Source organism: Aquila chrysaetos, chromosome 3 (genome assembly GCF_900496995.4).
Source record: "Aquila chrysaetos chrysaetos chromosome 3, bAquChr1.4, whole genome shotgun sequence".
NCBI lineage: Eukaryota > Metazoa > Chordata > Aves > Accipitriformes > Accipitridae > Aquila > Aquila chrysaetos.
This window is the reverse complement of record NC_044006.1, coordinates 56,857,123-56,874,290: the sequence shown is the minus strand read 5'-3', so window position 1 is coordinate 56,874,290 and position 17,168 is coordinate 56,857,123. Positions and strand designations below refer to the sequence as shown.

General features: G+C 42.9%; 1 protein-coding gene across 1 annotated transcript in view; it reads right to left on the bottom strand.

Annotated features, from left to right (window-relative positions):
• Window positions 1–15,626, bottom strand: part of CACNB2 (calcium voltage-gated channel auxiliary subunit beta 2) — a 269,905-nt gene extending 254,279 nt beyond the window's left edge. Inside the window, 2 exon segments of the mRNA XM_030009962.2 lie at window positions 3,721–3,813; window positions 15,361–15,626. Coding sequence (XP_029865822.1) covers window positions 3,721–3,813; window positions 15,361–15,468 — 201 coding nt within the window. The 5' untranslated portion in view covers window positions 15,469–15,626.
• Between the last annotated feature and the right edge of the window lie 1,542 nt (window positions 15,627–17,168).

Below are 17,168 nucleotides of genomic sequence, written 5' to 3'. Positions count from 1 at the left end.
ATTCTGGAGACAAAACTAAACAAACAATTTTTTGTAACAAACAAATAGAACATGATCCAAAACATTCTCCTGAAATCTCATAGGTTTTACAGTGTCACAAGTAAAAAACAGAAATAAAAATCTGTATCAACAGACAAAATTCACAGTACAGAAGAGGTTTAACTGGACTGAAAATAACGGTTTTAAAATTTGTAATATATATATATAAATGCTCTTGGTTAGGCTTAATGCTTCTTTTATATACATTAGAAACAATACTGGATAGATCGCTCTATTTCAGCACTCTGAAAAACAGATTTAAACAGAAAAGATCATTGACGCACAAGGCTGTGCAGAGTGCATTTCATTCTCTTATACAACAGCAGGAATTTTCAAGCAATTTGAATAAAACGTTATTTTATTCTCTCTCATTCAAATAAAACTGAGTTGGCATTATTTTTACTACTGTAGCATTTGGTATGCATTGCAGGAAACTTGCCAGGTGCATATTGGAGCCAGAGGTGCATATGTCCTTAAGGAAATAGTAAAATGCAGACACAATAAAGCTTTGTCAATGTAAGTAATGGATACTAACTCCCTCCCTCCTGCAGCAGCTTTAACTTAAATGGCCAGCGGCTCTGTGGATTCAATAGACTGAATCCTATATCCTTGCTCTTGCACAATACCTCCACTGCCTTCCACATGCATAACATTTCTTTAGGACTACATATATTTGTCTTCTTTCATCCAGCACCAATATATTTCTCTGTTATGAAATGTCCACTTTCATCGATGCTTACGACAAGAATCCGCACGCCTCTCACAGCTCTCCCAGTTTAAGGACAGGCCAGCTAAATACAATGCAAAAGCACCTTCCAAACATTCTTACTTCTTTATGAAGAACGTAGGCAGACCTTAGCAATAAATGTTCAGGACAATCCCAGGATTCCTTCTTGAGTGCAGAACAGAGTACTTGTAGAGATGCACATAAAAGTTGCAGGACAAGTTAAGAAGTAAATGTGAAAAGAGACAGGAAGCGAGGTGGGGGGGGGGGAAGGAAGTCGGAGGAAAAAAGAAAAAGGCAGCTATAAGCATCATAAGCATGGCTGAAACAAACAGGTTGAGTGTATCCCATGTCTAGATCAAAAGCACTGCCAAAAAAAAACCCCACAAAACCCTTTCCAAGCAAAAATTGACCTCCTGGTTTTAAGACAGCATTAAAATAAAATAACAGAAAAGAAACAGGTATGTCATTGATTCTACTGGGTTTGGATTCATTTGTCCACTCTGCTTTTCTGCAGCTTTCACCCATCTCGGTAGAAACACCAGATTTTTGGAGTCACTTTTTATCCTGCAAATAAATGGTTATGGCAAAACAATTATGTTCATTTATACCATGTAAAATATCCTCCAAGACAGAGACAAGCAATATGCAGCACCGAGGTAGTTTCTGGGAAGGGCACAGCAGCTGAGCCAGCAGAAAGCGACTGCAACCATTCTGTTTAATATGCGGGGCACCGGGCACCCTGGTCACACTGGTGGCAATTCTTCCTTAGTGCAGGAGAAAACCAAGCTGTCCCAGGAGGAGAATCAGAGAAGGAAAGCCTGTTGAAGATGCAGTCGAAGCTCTGAAATAAACCTCTCAGCAGCAACTGTGAAGAGACACTTCTCATACATCTGCTACAATTCGAACAGCTCTGCCTGTACATTACTTACTAGGAATGTTTTGTGATGATTTTCTTTTTTTAAATTTATTTTGGGCAATGTCACATAACATATATTTATCCATTAACATCCCTGCATTATCTTCAGGGACAATACCATTTTCAAATTGAGTTTTGCTTCAGTAATCTATTAAATCTCTGATTTTTCGCAGAAGCCTATTTCACCTTTCAGTCATTTATATTATATCACTTGAGTAACTACTAAATTTGGATTTATTTCAGGGAAATGTATAAATCCCTTCTGTAAAAATCTACACTTGAGGCAGTCACACTCCATGCTCCCTTTACAGCCCTGGGAAAGATATAGACACTTTTATACCATAGCTCACCAGCCCTCTTCTATATGTCTGTGTTGAAGATCTGATAAATCATGCCCCACAGTCTATACAGCCAACCAGATCTCCACTGACTACAGGAGTCCACCTCAACATCTATATGTAGTTTGATGATCCACCTCCTTGTGCTACATCCTCTTCGCCCTGCTCCCCCTCATGACAGCAAGAAGATATACTTGAGACCAACTTCAGACTTCATTTAGGTAAACAAGAAAGGCAAAGAACCATGTGCAGCCAGTGTAAAGTAAACACTCATACTCTGCTAAAAATGTTCCAGGCTGAATTCAACATCCACGAGCAGCTAAGGAAAACAGCAGCACAGATTTCCTTACAAAGATTCCTTGGAACTGGGAGATCCTTTTGCTGCTCCCAAACACTACTTGAACTGCTTTTTTCTAAGTATTGTTAAACAGGACAAAATGTCACAAATAAGCATTTTATTGATCCAGGGTTTCCACCCTGATATTGTTTACTGCCACTGAAAAACTCCCATGACCAATTAATATTTCACGCCTATGTCCTACAGACACTGAAATGTAATAGGGGCCTGACTTTATCAAATCCACAGCCTATCACAAAACCCGCTAACATAATCACAGCAGGACAAAGCAGAAGAATTTTGCAAACAGAGGATGTGTACTGATGCAACCAGTGCAACAGCAGTGGAGCCACTAAATGTTTTGAGATAGAGGAACGTGCAAGACAAGCTGATAGAGAAGGAGGTGTGGTGCCTGTTTATGGCAAAACCAAAAACTCTGCAATGAAACCTCCTGAATTCCAGAACCCCTCCGGAAAAGATGGCAAAGTCTGCATTTGCAAAACCACGGCTTAACTCAGCAGGGCGTGAAGAACTGTATTTCAGACTCTGCACAGGCACAGTCACTGTGATGCTCTGGGTAGCCCTCACGCTCTCCAAGTTGTTGTCAACCATAAGCACATTGAAAGGCACTCTCCTTCCACAGCAGCACAGCTTCAGTAGCACCATTCCGCAGCCAAAGACCACACCGGGCTCTGGATACCCTTCCCTGCACTTTTTGTCCCCTCTGTTGGCCAGACTGAGCTGTCCTCCAAGCACCCACACAGGTGTGGGATCCCCATGAGGCTCCACTTGGGTGTCTCCGTTTGAGGGAGAGATGCACAGGCACAGGTCACGGGAGCCTACGGCACCGCTCCATCCTCTCCAGGCCTCTCAGCATCAGTGTGATGGGGACAAATGCTGCCAGGGATTTCCCCTCCAACCCATGCCTTAAAATAACACTGGGATGTGGGAGGAAAGCATCTAAGTTAACACTGCCTCGCACAGCACTATTTTAAGCAGGAAAACCCTGAGGATTGGTAGGGTTTAGATGCTTTCTCCCAAATGTTGCCACTTTAGGTGCTCCCATCAGACTCCGCCTCCTCCTTCAGCTTTAATCACCTGACAGCATTAGAGCAACAAAAATAATGAAAACGCTATACATGGAATGAATGAGAAATGAAAAAGTATTTTTCTGCCAAGATCAAAACAATAGCAACCAAGTATTTTTCATTGTCCCAGCAGGGCCTTCTGCTATTTCTCAGGCTACAATATCACTCTTTGATTTGACAATTTGCAAAAAAAAAAAAAAAAAAAAAAAAAAAAATTACTTGAACATTAACATCAGCAAGTCATCCAGTCTTTTAAAAGCTGAAAAACAACATACCTGGCGTACGAAACTGTTAGAGGTAGTGTCAGAAGATGTACTCCCGTCTGATCCTTTAAATCGGTTTTTTCTTCTTGCCCCTTTACCGTAAGACTGTTAAAAAAAAAAAAAAAAACAAAAACTTAGAGGAACAGCATTAGTGTTCCACAGAAAGCTTTCAGTACAAGCATCACCAATGTCTCCTAGGCTAGCAGGGATTCAGAGGATCAGCTTTGTGCCAATTAATAAGCACATATTCAATAAGTAACTGATGGGACAATGCGCGTAAGTGGTCACCGACACGACTAGGCTTGGCCAATTGAGCCCTGAATGTTTTGGGGTTTTTTTCACGTTCAGGTTTGGAGAAGCATTTATAGACTTGTATAGTTGTAGTATTATTCACCCAAGTCACAATGATTAAAAACTACAGTTTGTTTTGCAGCTAGTTTAAATAAACAACCTAGGAAAGGAGATACTACAGCAGTGTCCAGTACATCACAGCTATGAGCCAAGTCAGCTGAGGGAACATTAAACAGCATGAAGTGACCAACAACTTGTTGATTCAGATGCAATCTTACGACCGAGGAAGAATTTATAATAGTATTTTTTTTAAAAAAGTTGAACTAAGTAAAAGCAGTATAACAATAAAAAAAGGAGTAAATGTGTAACTGAAAAAGGGATAATATGCAACTAAAAAGCAAGGCATCGTTTTTATCTATTAGGAAATCAAAAAGACAGCAGGAGAAAGCAATGGTTGGCTAAAGCAAAAATTATTAAACTATGGTTTAGAAACACAGCAAATGCCCCCCCCCCCCCCGAAAAGCTTTTTGTTCTGTGGGTGAATATGGACCATCAATAAATATCATAAAAAAAATTTCAAAAAACATGAAAGAGTTTAAAACTGTGCTATTTGCAACCACGTATTTTTGTCATGACTGTAAACCATGCCATGACACCACCTCAGACCCTTCCCAGGGCATCCCTCCCTGGTACAGCAAAATCTCACAGATTTTTTTTCTGCACAACTACATTAAGAGGCAGACCTTCCTATCTAGTTACATTGCTTAAATTCATCTAAACTTACACCAAAATCGTGTCTTGACTACTTCAAACATTATTTTCCTTGAGGTTGATAAATGCAATTTTTTTCCTCACTCATCATGCTGCTGTAAAGGTCATTTTACTAATCCATCTCTCTGGATCATGTCTCCTGTCTTTAAATACCTCCCACAGTTCCTTGCAATAAACAGGGTCTTTGTCTTCACTTTCAAGGTCTGCCTTGGCCTATTCCCAATCATAGCTCTCATCTTGCATTCAGCACTGAACTTTCGAGTTCCACAATAACTCAGGAAAAAAAAGAAAAAAAAACCACAACACAAAACCAAACACCAGCCTCCATCAGCTACATGCTAAATTTTCAGAGAGTAATTTCATATCCTCTGCATGCTATCTCACAATCCTCTCCCAAGAATAAAAATTCCTTTACAGAAATCTCATTGTTCTCCTTAAAATATGCAACAACAAAAATCCCTCTTGATAAGAAGGTATTAGTATGCTGGCACCTCAAAATATTACACTAATAAATTACATTATTTATCCATTATTATTTCCTAGGATTCCAAGTCCATGCATTTGCATCCTGCTGTTGACTTTGGCATAAGCCACTGTCGGTCCTGGGTTTAGGCACGATGGGAAAATTAGGATCAGCTTATTGGAGAACGTGGCCGTGCACGTGTTACAACACACCACTCCCGACAACCTGGCCCTGATACAGCAAGGCATGGGATAAAACTCTGGCTGGGTGCATAAAGCGTGTACTTCCCTGGGCTTGAGCAGTCTTCAGAGCACCATGCTGGGCTTTGGGCCCAAGTCCCATTGGTTCTCATGGTAGGGAAGGGTGGGCTCCAGCACAGGCTTGGAGGCACACTTAAAATCTCATACCAGCAGATTTTTAAGATCATGACTTCAAAATCCGAGCTGTAGCTCTTAGCAGTAACACATATGGTAAGTATGATGAAATATTTTGCAGTCTGAGAGTAATTGAGGAGGACAACAGATAGCCACTACTAACTTCAGATCACTTGTCAAATTGACAAATCCAGATAACTTGCCACCACGAGATGCAAGAGAATGATCTCAGGCTGTATCTGGACCGTAAGTGTCGATCCTGGGCAAGTTCAGAGCACTGGTTGAAATCCAGTATTATGTCAATCTTTTAGAAAGAATGACTCAAGTAACAATAGATCCGTCAGCCTGACACTGATTCACAGCAAAAATAATTTAACATGTTATGTCACTGAACTAACAATGCCTTACGAGAAAAGCAATTATTTTATTTTGCCAAATTTTACAAAACTGTAAAAAAGCCATGTAAGGAGTTCTGAAAGGCACGTGAACTGATACTACACATGTTGGTTAGGGCAGAACTATGTAAAAATCAGCATGCTACACATTATGAGGATGAAAATAGGACTTTCTGATGAGTCTAGAACTGTAATCCAGTAGGTCACAAAATGTAAAATTAAAATTGAATGATGAATGGCTTTGCAGGGTTGCATTTCTAAAAGGGATCCTACAAGAATAACAAGTAGATCAGAACCACCGTTACCAGCAAATTATTCAAAACATTTTCCAGTTACTGTTAGAATAGACAGTTCTATAAGAACCATCTTTTTCCACCCAATATAATACTCCACCTAATATAATATAATATTAAGGTATGTAAAATACATTAGAAGTATCTTTGACATCAGTAGTCTTCAACTACAATATCATCTTTAAAACAAAATTTACTTCTTAAAAACGGTTCTTACTGAGGTAACTGACTGTAGTTACCCGCCAACATTCTGACCCTCTTTTCTCCAATTTTTTTGGAAGAATATGGAAATACACTTACAAAAAATAAAGAATTCAAAACATTCATATAGCAGTTCAAGAATATAAAGCATCTACATAAAGATCACACTATCTAGGCAATTTCATAAACAATGTACAGTATAGTATGTTGTAATCGCCAAGGAGATACTAGAAAAAATGTACACATATTCTCTTTCACAGTCATATTTTTGTATTTCTACTCAGTTTCTACAATATTTATTTTATTTAGAGAATCATAGTGTTCATTTTTATAATGCAAAAAATTACTACAAAGGCAGAAGAGGGACTGTGTCTAGAGCGATGAGGATAAAACAAATGAGCAGAATAAAAATGCTTTACAAGCACAGATAAAACACACACTTCTCTACCTGCATAGCAACACCTAAAAGCATTAATTTGGGCAACATCACATGGCAAGTCCAGCTCAAACTGAAATTTACCTTGATTTTTCAGGGTTGGGTTGTTGGGGTTTTTTTGTGAATAGCAGCATGCACATTTTTGTTCTAGTCTTATATAAAAAAACTATTCAGGAGCACAAGCAAAGTACTAACTTTAAACATAAAAAAACAGTTGACATGATGGCAGGCCATGGCTACACAGTGTAGGGAAAGTCAGTTTTACAGCTGCTTCTGTGTACAGACCAATTCTGAATCAGAGGAAAGGGGGACAATTTTGGCATGTGGGAAAAGTGGGATTTGATGACTCTTCTCATTATTTTAAAGGATGCTAATCTGGGATTACATTTGTCTTCCAGGCCTTTCAAGCTTATTCCCACAGTCAGAAATGCCCTGAAACTTTCTTCTAAAAATGAGATAAGTCTTCCATAAACAAAACAGATTCTTATATATTTTTAAAAATGATTAAATATCTCTGTCATGTGGAGAATCATGAATACTCATCCTGACATATTCATTATGTTTTGCTTCTTTGAGTGTATTTTTTCCATAAGAGCTTAATGCAAGAACAAGACCTTTGTACAAAAAAAAATAATCTACCAGTTACTTTCAATTCTGGAAAACAAAAAGGAATTTTTTTTCACAATGAACTCAATATGTTACTGTGATTTTTATATTAAGATTAGCTGCCTTATCTGCGTTCTGTGCAGCAGTTGGCTGCAATTAGGTAGCTAAAAATAAAGGGCTGAATCATGATGTGCGGACATTGGCCAGCAAAAGCAGCAACACGGGGCAGTCTTCCTCAACCTATATGGTAGCCCTACCTAACAGAACCATCAGGGACCAAAAGTCTCTGCACCCCAGTATACGGTACCCAGTGGTAACAATCTCGAAACCCAGCTGCCTATGGCGTACCATCATTTGCCCCAGCTAATTTTAATACAAATGACTCCAGCACTGCGAACAAGCCTGTTTATATAAAAAGTTTGCTGACAGGAACATTCCCACTGGATTTCAGCCCAACATCTTACACAAATAAAGTTATGTATACATGTTAAGTGTTTACAAGATGAAAACTGTAGCCTGGTTTATTAGTCAGATGTGTGAAGTTCTTTTAAAATTGGCTGAGTTGTCAGAGATGAGAAACACAACACACACACACACTTATGTTCTACAACTTCTTAAAATACATGGCAGACAATGTGAAACCTTAAAAAAAAAAAAAAACAACAGAGAAAGCCCTACCAAAGTAATCTCATCAAAAACATTTCATCAGCAAAGTCTTAACAAAGCAAAGAAAGAATCTGCTTTCCAACTCTGACTTGAAAGTACATTGTGCAACCTTTATCAGCCCATCTAATCAAACAAAATATAGGAATCATATGAAGCATTAGAGGCATGCATAGCAGTTTCCTGATAATTAACAGTTTCATATACAATTACTCATTATTGCAAACGGATGAGATCAATGTCGCTCAGTAAAATCCTTTAATTTTAATGAGGTTCTGCCTCAACACATGAAAAGCATGCACCCATAAGATTTAGTCCTTTAACACACACGACAAGCAGAAGGCATGGTTTTTCCCTGTAGGCAAAATACTATCATCTGGAAGACGGAATATAAAACATTTAAGATAACCAACTACCTACAACCAGGGAACTGATCTTTCAGTAAAAGTCTTAAAATGCCCTTCACCAGTAACCACTTCAATGGTATTTTACATCAAAGCAGAGAAAAGCAGTATACACAGGATTGAGTCTGAATCTTTACTAATTATAATGGGTAAAATAGCAGCAGCCATTGAGACTGACATCATGGTTAGTGTCAAACATAAACATCTTAAAAACTATCCTACTGGTGTCATTCAAAGAATAAAGGACAGGTGCAGAAAATTTAGGCAGCAGAGTCACTGACATAGAGTCGGGTCTCGAAACAGAAATAATGATGCAAGAAAGGAACTGGCAAGAACAAAAACAGAAAATAAAAATTCAGAGCTGGAATGAGGCTTCACTATCTCAGATGAACAAATACCCAATTACAAGGATCAAAAGAATACCTAAAGGTAAAGGAAATGAGCTACGCCCTGAAGGATTAGCGAATTGCTAGAAAAGTCAGAAAGGAAAGAGTGCACTAAGCATTTTTCCTTCCCATGCAAAGCCTTTAGAAGATATTTAAAAATGCCCATGTCCCAGGCAAAGAATAGCATGCCAGGACAGTGCAGAACATGTACATCCAGCTCCATCCACCCCTTGGAAAAACAAGTAATTGCCACTTTAATCAATTCCTTACAACAAGGCAACAGAATGTTCCTGTAGGTCAGACCTCCTGAGCCCTCTCTGCACAATGGCCAGGCTTGCCACCACTCAGAAACGATACGCTCCAGCTACCGGGTGGTGTAGCCTCCAGCATCAGCTGCGTAACTGGAAACCCCGACACCCACACTCAAACAACACACTGCGCGCCTTTGGATACAAAGGGTCAGCTACAAAAACAGACATGAATATTTCTGTTCTTTGCACCACAAATCACACTAGTCTCGTAACTGAGGGGTGGTCAGCCTTCTGACAGTACAGCCAAGGGCTGGAAGATGTACATAGACCTTAGTGACAAGTTTCCCAGCACTCCACAGCTCCATTCCACAACAGGAACAGGGGCAATGGGGCAATATTGGATGCAGCAATATATCCTGGCTTACCTCTGTCTCAGGGATAGTGTTTCAGGTGACCCTACACAATCAACACCAGTGCAGCCCTGTGACAGGCGCTTAGCCTTGTGACATACCTTCAGTGAAGAAGTTGCCTGAGGAGCACAGACTCATGTCCACATAGCAGAGAAGAATCCCAAGGTTAGGTCTCAAAACCTGGATTTCCTCAAACAAACACCGTTTGCTATCAGGACACAATTCAGAAAAGACCGTTTGCTATCAGGACACAATTCAGAAAAGACAAGACTTCCCTTCAGGAATCCTGTCAAAGTGAGGATCTCCATATAGAGTAATCGAGTTCACACAAGCTACAATGATGAGTCTGCTAAGTCCATTCTACAGTCCTTTTATAAAATCTTCCACCTACACCAAGAAAAATCCATCCAAACAAAAACAAACAAAAAAAACCACAAATAATTTATCAAAACTTGCATACATAATCCAAAAATACATATTTGACAGATGCTCCATTTTTCCCCATAAAAAAAGAAAACCTATTTCTGCTGAGAAATCTGTAACAGGGTTAAATCTTTGATGCTCTTTTCTGCTGGCCTGTGATAAAGCCTTGCCAGTACTGAGGCTAGAAATAGCCCAGTTCTCACCAGTTCCTACACTTCTAAGCCATATCCCAGTGCTCTCGCCCTGGCCTCAGACCAGGTCACCTGGCAGTTTCCACCCGCCAGACAAGAAGTAGGGGACTTGGCCTGCTCTCCTCATCCCCAGTGACCCGGGAACCCACCTCGGTGCAAATCTGCTGCCCATCTCTCCGTAACACCAGTGATGAAGATATCTGCTCCCAACTCGGCAAAACAGGAGCACGCAACAGCAGAAGGTGTTGAAGCTCGTGCCCAAACCCCACTGTGCCTCCCGCAGCCTGTGGCAACTACAGTTGTAGGCCACGTGCCTGTTCCTCCCCACCTGCTCTCCATCGATTCCTGTATTTCTCTTACACAAGCAGAAAAAGAGATCTGACTCTATGACAGGAAGATATTTGCAGGGAGCAACAGCCAACTACAGGGAAGCTTCCCTCTGCTAAGCGTCTGCTGCCCTGCCAACAGAGACTAAGGCAAGCCCTTGGAAGGCAGGGAGGGTGATTTTGGTTGCTTTGTGTTATTTTGAATCTCTTCTATCCTGGCACAGGAAAGAACTGAGTTAAAAAAGCAGAAGAAAAGTAACTGAGACTCCAGAGAAGCCAGCCTTGGAAGAACAGAGGAACTTTTCATCCATAATGGTTTGAAATTATAAACCTAGAGACAAAACAAGACCAAAACAGAGATTGCCTCTAGGAGATGGTTACCAGATATGCAAATAAGTTAGGACTGAAACTGCCGAATTGCTTCAGAGGGATTTACAATCTAGGAAAATGTAAAAAACATTTATTATAGCCCATATATGCTGATGATGTGTAATACCCAAGTGGCAAATAAATGTCTCTGGAAGAGATGAGCACGCAAGATCACCTATTACTGACAGAGTTCAGGACAATGCAAAATAAACCCGAAGAGCAGAGAAGAATCATCAGAAAAGTAACAGCTGAAACCTGAAGGGCTTTCTTCAGTGAAGGACTATTAAAATTTATTTTTGTCAGTAAGGAGTACAACACTGAAAGGAGGTTACCACATCAGGAGAGAAAACACTACCTCTCACTGAGGACCACGAGAAAGTCCAATGAATGGAGTTGGATTTCATCTCTTCTTCATTTGTATATACTCCACTGAGCTGCTGCCACATTGGATCTGGCTCCTAGGGATGCTGCCAGAAGAGAGTAAAAACTTCCATGCCTCTATAATCAATGGTTATTGTTATTGTTTAAGTAAGCAAAGGGGCATAAATTTTGTTTATTGCTTACAAAGTATTCTTGCAAGTCAGTACTGGGAAATACACTGTTGCAAAATGTTTATTTGAAGAATAGGTAAACACAGTGTGAATTGTGATAAATCAATTCAGCTGAAAGAGAGCAGCAGAGGGCAGTGTGATTAATCTGCTGAGAATAAATCTCTGGCTATTCTTTCCATTCCTCATTACCACAAGACAGGCAGTGAAGGGATGGTGCTATGCAACTGAAAAGATAGCTGGAGATCCAGGAAGGACAACAGTCAGTGCTAGGGCCAAATAACTAAGCTGATATTCCGGAGTCACCACATGCACGTTACTCTAAAATTGATGTTAACGTCAATTGCAGTCAATACAGAAGGAAAACTGAACAAGCCTCTCCCTAACCCCATGCCTGCAGTTTAGCCTCGGCAATGCAACCTGACCAGCTGGAGCCAAGGGCTCCTGGGAGGATGAAGCCTTTAGACTTGGAAGCGGGAAGCACTTAACAGCATCAGGGCCCAGAGGAAAGCTAAATGCAAGGGAAAGAGCTGAAGAAAACAATCAAGAAGAGAATTGTTTTCATTTAAAATGTGTCAGGTTGTTAGCACCAGCATTGACAGATGATGCATGAGGTAAGAAAAAGAACAGGGGGAAAAATAATAATGGGGAATAGGAAAGAATTCATCCAGGGTAAGATACCTTCTCCCTCCACAAGGTAGGCTTGTAGTTAGTTGCTTGATACAAGGTTTCGTTATATTTTCTTTGAAACATCTCGTATAATTTACTGATCTGATTTGCTATGACTGTTCCTATGACACAACACAGGAAGCTTTATGATGAGAAAACAGCAACAAAAATTGAATCTAATGATTTCTAGAGACTGAGGGACTTTGAAGTAGGATGAGAAAAAAATTTCATGGGAGGGAGGGAAAAGAGAAGAAGAGAGGCAAAGAGTTACCATGAAAGGCATTAATATGCTATGTCATAATATATTATAAACAAATCAGCGTAGCATCTGGGTTAATTAAAATGAATATTCTACTAATTCAACTTCCTAGAATTAGGGGTTCTTGAAGTAAAAAATTAAAAAGAGGACTGGAGTTGATTTTTAAAAAAACAGGTACTGATCATCAAACACTGATGCATCTGAACAGAGTTTGTTTGTTTTACGATTTCAGAAAATCAAATGCTGATTTTATTACGAAAGGGCCACACCTAAACCTACCACTTTGCACTGACATATATGTGGACATTGTGAATAACTCCACAGTGTAACTGTTAGCATGTGCATTAATCTGGAGAAAGCTGGACATTCGGAACTATACCACAACCCCAACTGGACTAGGATCACAGGGAGTACCTATAACTATGTTTTTCCAGTAATATGGACCTAAAAGCCACAGGATTTTAGGTAATACAGAATAACACACCAATACCTTGCCCTGTTGCAAAGGACTTCCCAGAGAGAGTACACTATAACTGTCACGATCAACACCTAAAGGGATTTTATTTTGTTTGTAGATCTTGTTAGGAAAATGCATTATGAAAGTAAGAAACAGATTTTACACAGAGGCTATCTAGGAATATTTCACATATTTAACTTCCTTTTAAAAGAAGTAATTACTTCCAGAGTGTTAACTAGATTCACTCCTCTGCCAAGTGGTGACAAGTTTGGCCAAAATGGATGGACAGGCATAATCCAAGATATCGACCATGATGTACAGCCAGGTTGAAAGAAATCCAAGAATTTTACTTTTGTAAAACTGAGCATAAGAGAAATGTTGAGTCTTGTTACAGCTCTACAAAGGCTCTTCAATTATATTTCGCTAAATTATAATTCCCAGAAGTAGCGCTTCAGAGAGAATACTTTTAGAAGTGATATCACTCCATAAGCTCACGTGTTGGCTTTTTTTTTTTCCTCCTGACGCATTACTTGGCATGAAATGTTTCTAGGATTGATACTCAAGTACCTTAGTGAAAAAGATAGCGGTGGGCATAACTGAAGTACCTGTAGGCAATCTACTTGATGAGTCACATGTTCTCATTAAACCTCTCCTTCTCAGTGTGAGTATGTTCTAAAGCAGAAAGATCTTACAATATTGATTTTTTTGGAAATCATGTTAATGGAGCAAAAATTCAAATCAGAATAATTATCTCTCAATGCAGTGCATGCTAAAGAATTAACTAACGTTATTATTCAGACAAAGGGCTCTTTTGCTTCTATAATCTTATTTCCTCTACATCAAAGTTTTATGTACGACTAGAATATGTATATATGGAGAAGATATGATTCTTGTTTTGCCTAATGCCTTTGGTTCTGAAAACTGAAAAATATTCCCTGAACTAAAAAGCTGCATTATTACTATCTTAAAAAGAGGATATTTTTGGCTGCGAGTGTTCAGAAACCCATTCTATAAAACAGAATATAAGTACTTTACCTGAAATATAAGTAATGTGGGTGTTAGCAAACTATTCTTCCTCTCTAAACAGGGGTTCTTTATGCCTAGTTAAAACGAGGGATGAAAAATCAATTTTATGAACAGTATTTGACATTTGTCCACAGCAGAGAGGCACCATATGATTTGACAGTTGCCGATTCTGTGCTTAGGGCTGAAAAGATATAAAAAGGGGGGGATATATAGGTCAGAAATTAGTTCCCTTGCCACCGCTTCTGGAGAAGCTGGCAAAGCATATGGCTCTACTGAAATGTCTGTTCTGCACTTGGAGGCTGCAGTCAAATTCACATCCAAAGAGACACTTTTTCTTTTTTAGCTTAACCTAGTCTCCGTTTCAGTGCCTGGATTTTGTTCTGCTGTCATTGGTCCCCAGTAAGTAAAGATCAATTAGCGAGTCTTTTGACAGACCGACAGCATTTTCCTCTGGCAATGGAGCACTTCTGTGATAAAACTGGACCACCTTCTCAAAGTAAATAGAGCAGCGGCAGCAGCAATAAAAACTGCCACCCCAAAAGGAAGAAAACTCTGTCCTAACAAGAACAAGCATGTTTGTAATTTAAAGCGCACGCAATCAGATTTTACCACCCTTTTACTGGGTTTAAAAATAGCACCGCAAGTCCTTGTAGCCAACTATTGCAAACTCGAAGATATTATGCAACATTCATACATTAATCAGGAACCACCTTTCAAAATACAAAGTCTTTACCAAGTGTGCGAACACCCATAGCCTGCCTCCCTCTCCTCATCCCATTCACCTGACCGCAGTCCCCACGGACCGAGTTGTTAAAATTTCAGAGATGACTGTACAACCACCTTCCGCGCGGTAACCGAAAGGCTTAAGCCTGCAGCGTGCTCAACACCTTCATCCTCCCCAAAATTCCTGCTCAACAACCAGCGTGAATCACCTTCCCCCACCAACACAGACTATTCTCAGCCTGTGTAACAGATGAGGAAGGTTTCAGCAGCGCGTGGTAAGCATCAGGTACAGATACAACAGGTTAGCGGAGCGGGGAAAAATACCCGTCACCTGCGAGTAACACACGCACGGAAGAGCACCTTAACGGCAACGTATTCTTCTATATCCGCCCTCCAGATAACTGCAAGGTTCTTTTGACTGACGAAGCTTCTGTGGCACAGGGCGTCCCATCGTGCGTGTTAATGAAACGGCATTTTGGGGTGGGGGCGAGGACAGGGGCTTCAGGCGCCTTAGGAGAGCCGCCAAACTTTTCTGGCGGCGGGGAGCCGAAGTTGAAGGACGGGGAGCTCCGGCAGCCCCGCCGCTCCCCACCTGCCGCCCCGCTGCGAAGCCCCCCGAGCCGAGCCCGGCCCGGCCCGGCCGGCCCCGCCGCCCCCGGCCCCGCCGCCCGCCGCCAGCCCCGCGCCGCCGGCCGAGCCCCGCCGCCCCCGCGGTACCTGCGCTGCCGCCGCCGCCGCCGCCGCGGACAGGGGGTTGTCCAGCAGCTCCATCTGCACCTCCTGCGCCGGGCTGGGAGGCGATTTGGACATGTCGCTCTGGACCATTGGCGAGGAGAGCGGGCGGCTGGGCGCCGAGCCCCTCGGCGGGGCAGAGCCGAGCCGAGCCGGGGCGAGCCGAGCCGAGCCGGGGCGGCGGGGCGCCCCTCAGCGCCCGGCCATGCCGGGGGAGGGAAGGGGGGCGCGGAGGCGGGCGGCGGCGCGGCCCGGCCCTGCCCTGCCCTGCCTGCTGCCGGCGGGGAGCGCGCGGCGCGGCGCCGGGGGACGGGGCACCGCCGCCGCCGGGCGCGGGGGGAGGAGGGCAGGGGGCGGCGCGTGGGGAAGAGGGAAAGTGACAACGGGCATCTCCCTCCCTCCCTCCCGGCAGCTACCGGGCGGCGGGCGCGGGGCGGCGCCTGCCTCCCCGCCGGGCGGGGGCGACGGGCTGCGCGGCCGCGGCGGAGGGGCGAGCCGGAAAGTTGGGGCTGGGGGGCGGCAGGCCCTGCTTTTGTCCCCGCCGCTCGGCCGGGCCGCGGCAGGGTGGGTCGGCCGGTGGGCGTGCGGCGGGCCGGGTCGGGTCAGCCCCGCCGCGGCCGAGGGCGGGAGGGGCTCGCTGCCGCTTGCCGTCGGTAAGTTGTTGGCAAAGGACGCTTCCCGCCGGTCAGGCAGCTCGGCGGAGCGCGGGTTCCCGGGCGCGGCTGGGGCAGAGGGCGGTGGGAGAGGCGCGCCGCTCCCCCTCGGCCGGGCCTCCCCGCCCAGCCAGGTAGGGCCGGGAGAGCGGGGCCGGCGGGGCGCAGCCCTCCCTTCCGCCGTCCTGCGGTGCTGCTCCTCCCCGAGCGGACGGCATCGCGCGTCTCAGCCCGTACCGAAGCCCGAGTCGCGGGGTATGGTTGGTTTTAGCGAATAAACCTGCGCTTTCCGGAGAGAAAGTTCCACAAGTCTGTCTTGTTGATGCGGTTTCTCCCTGTACTTCCTGGAGATTCCCATGCGCGTATCGACAAGGGATGAGTAATTCCTAGCTAGCAGGTGAGATGAAGCCCACTGGCTAATTTTATATAGCCTATAGCAGCACAATTTCAATCCTGTTATCAGGTACCCCGCAGGAGGCTTTTGAAAGACCGGTTCTAAACCTGACCCGGGAAAATCACCCTCTACCCCGAGATGATCTATCGTTCATTTCTTAGAAACAAAATCCAACTTTATGACTGTCCTGACGGAGACTAAACCCTCCGACCACATAAGCACACAATGGACTGATACTTGTAGTCAGAGGTGGTTTTGCAGAGGAAGACTTGTCACCTCTCATCATCTTTGGATTGGACCCCGCCGCGCTCCACGCAGCACGACAGGGAAACTTATGTTTTCAGTATCACTTTGTGATTGTTTGTGAAATCTCTTATCAGGCGACTGTAAGCAGTCAAAAATCAGCACGGAAACTCTGAGTGGCCTCATGTCATATACTTAAAAGCACAACCCGTACTAAGAGCAATACAGTAGTCACGTAAAGGAAGAGAAGCCAGTGAACCAAAACCAGCACAAAAGCCAGTTCAATTTCAAGAAGTACTTTCAAGCTTTCTCCCAGTTGTGTGGTTGATTTATCGCATTTTTCCATAACAGCTAATAAATTTCCTCTCTGAATTAGCTTACCCCTATGGATTTTCTCTTGTGAATAGTGAAAATATCCTGCAGGAACTACCCATTTTTTTGTGAAGGAATTGCCTTTCTCTGCAAGTGGAAGTGCTCCGAGGTTTGAAGAAGCTTGAGAACTT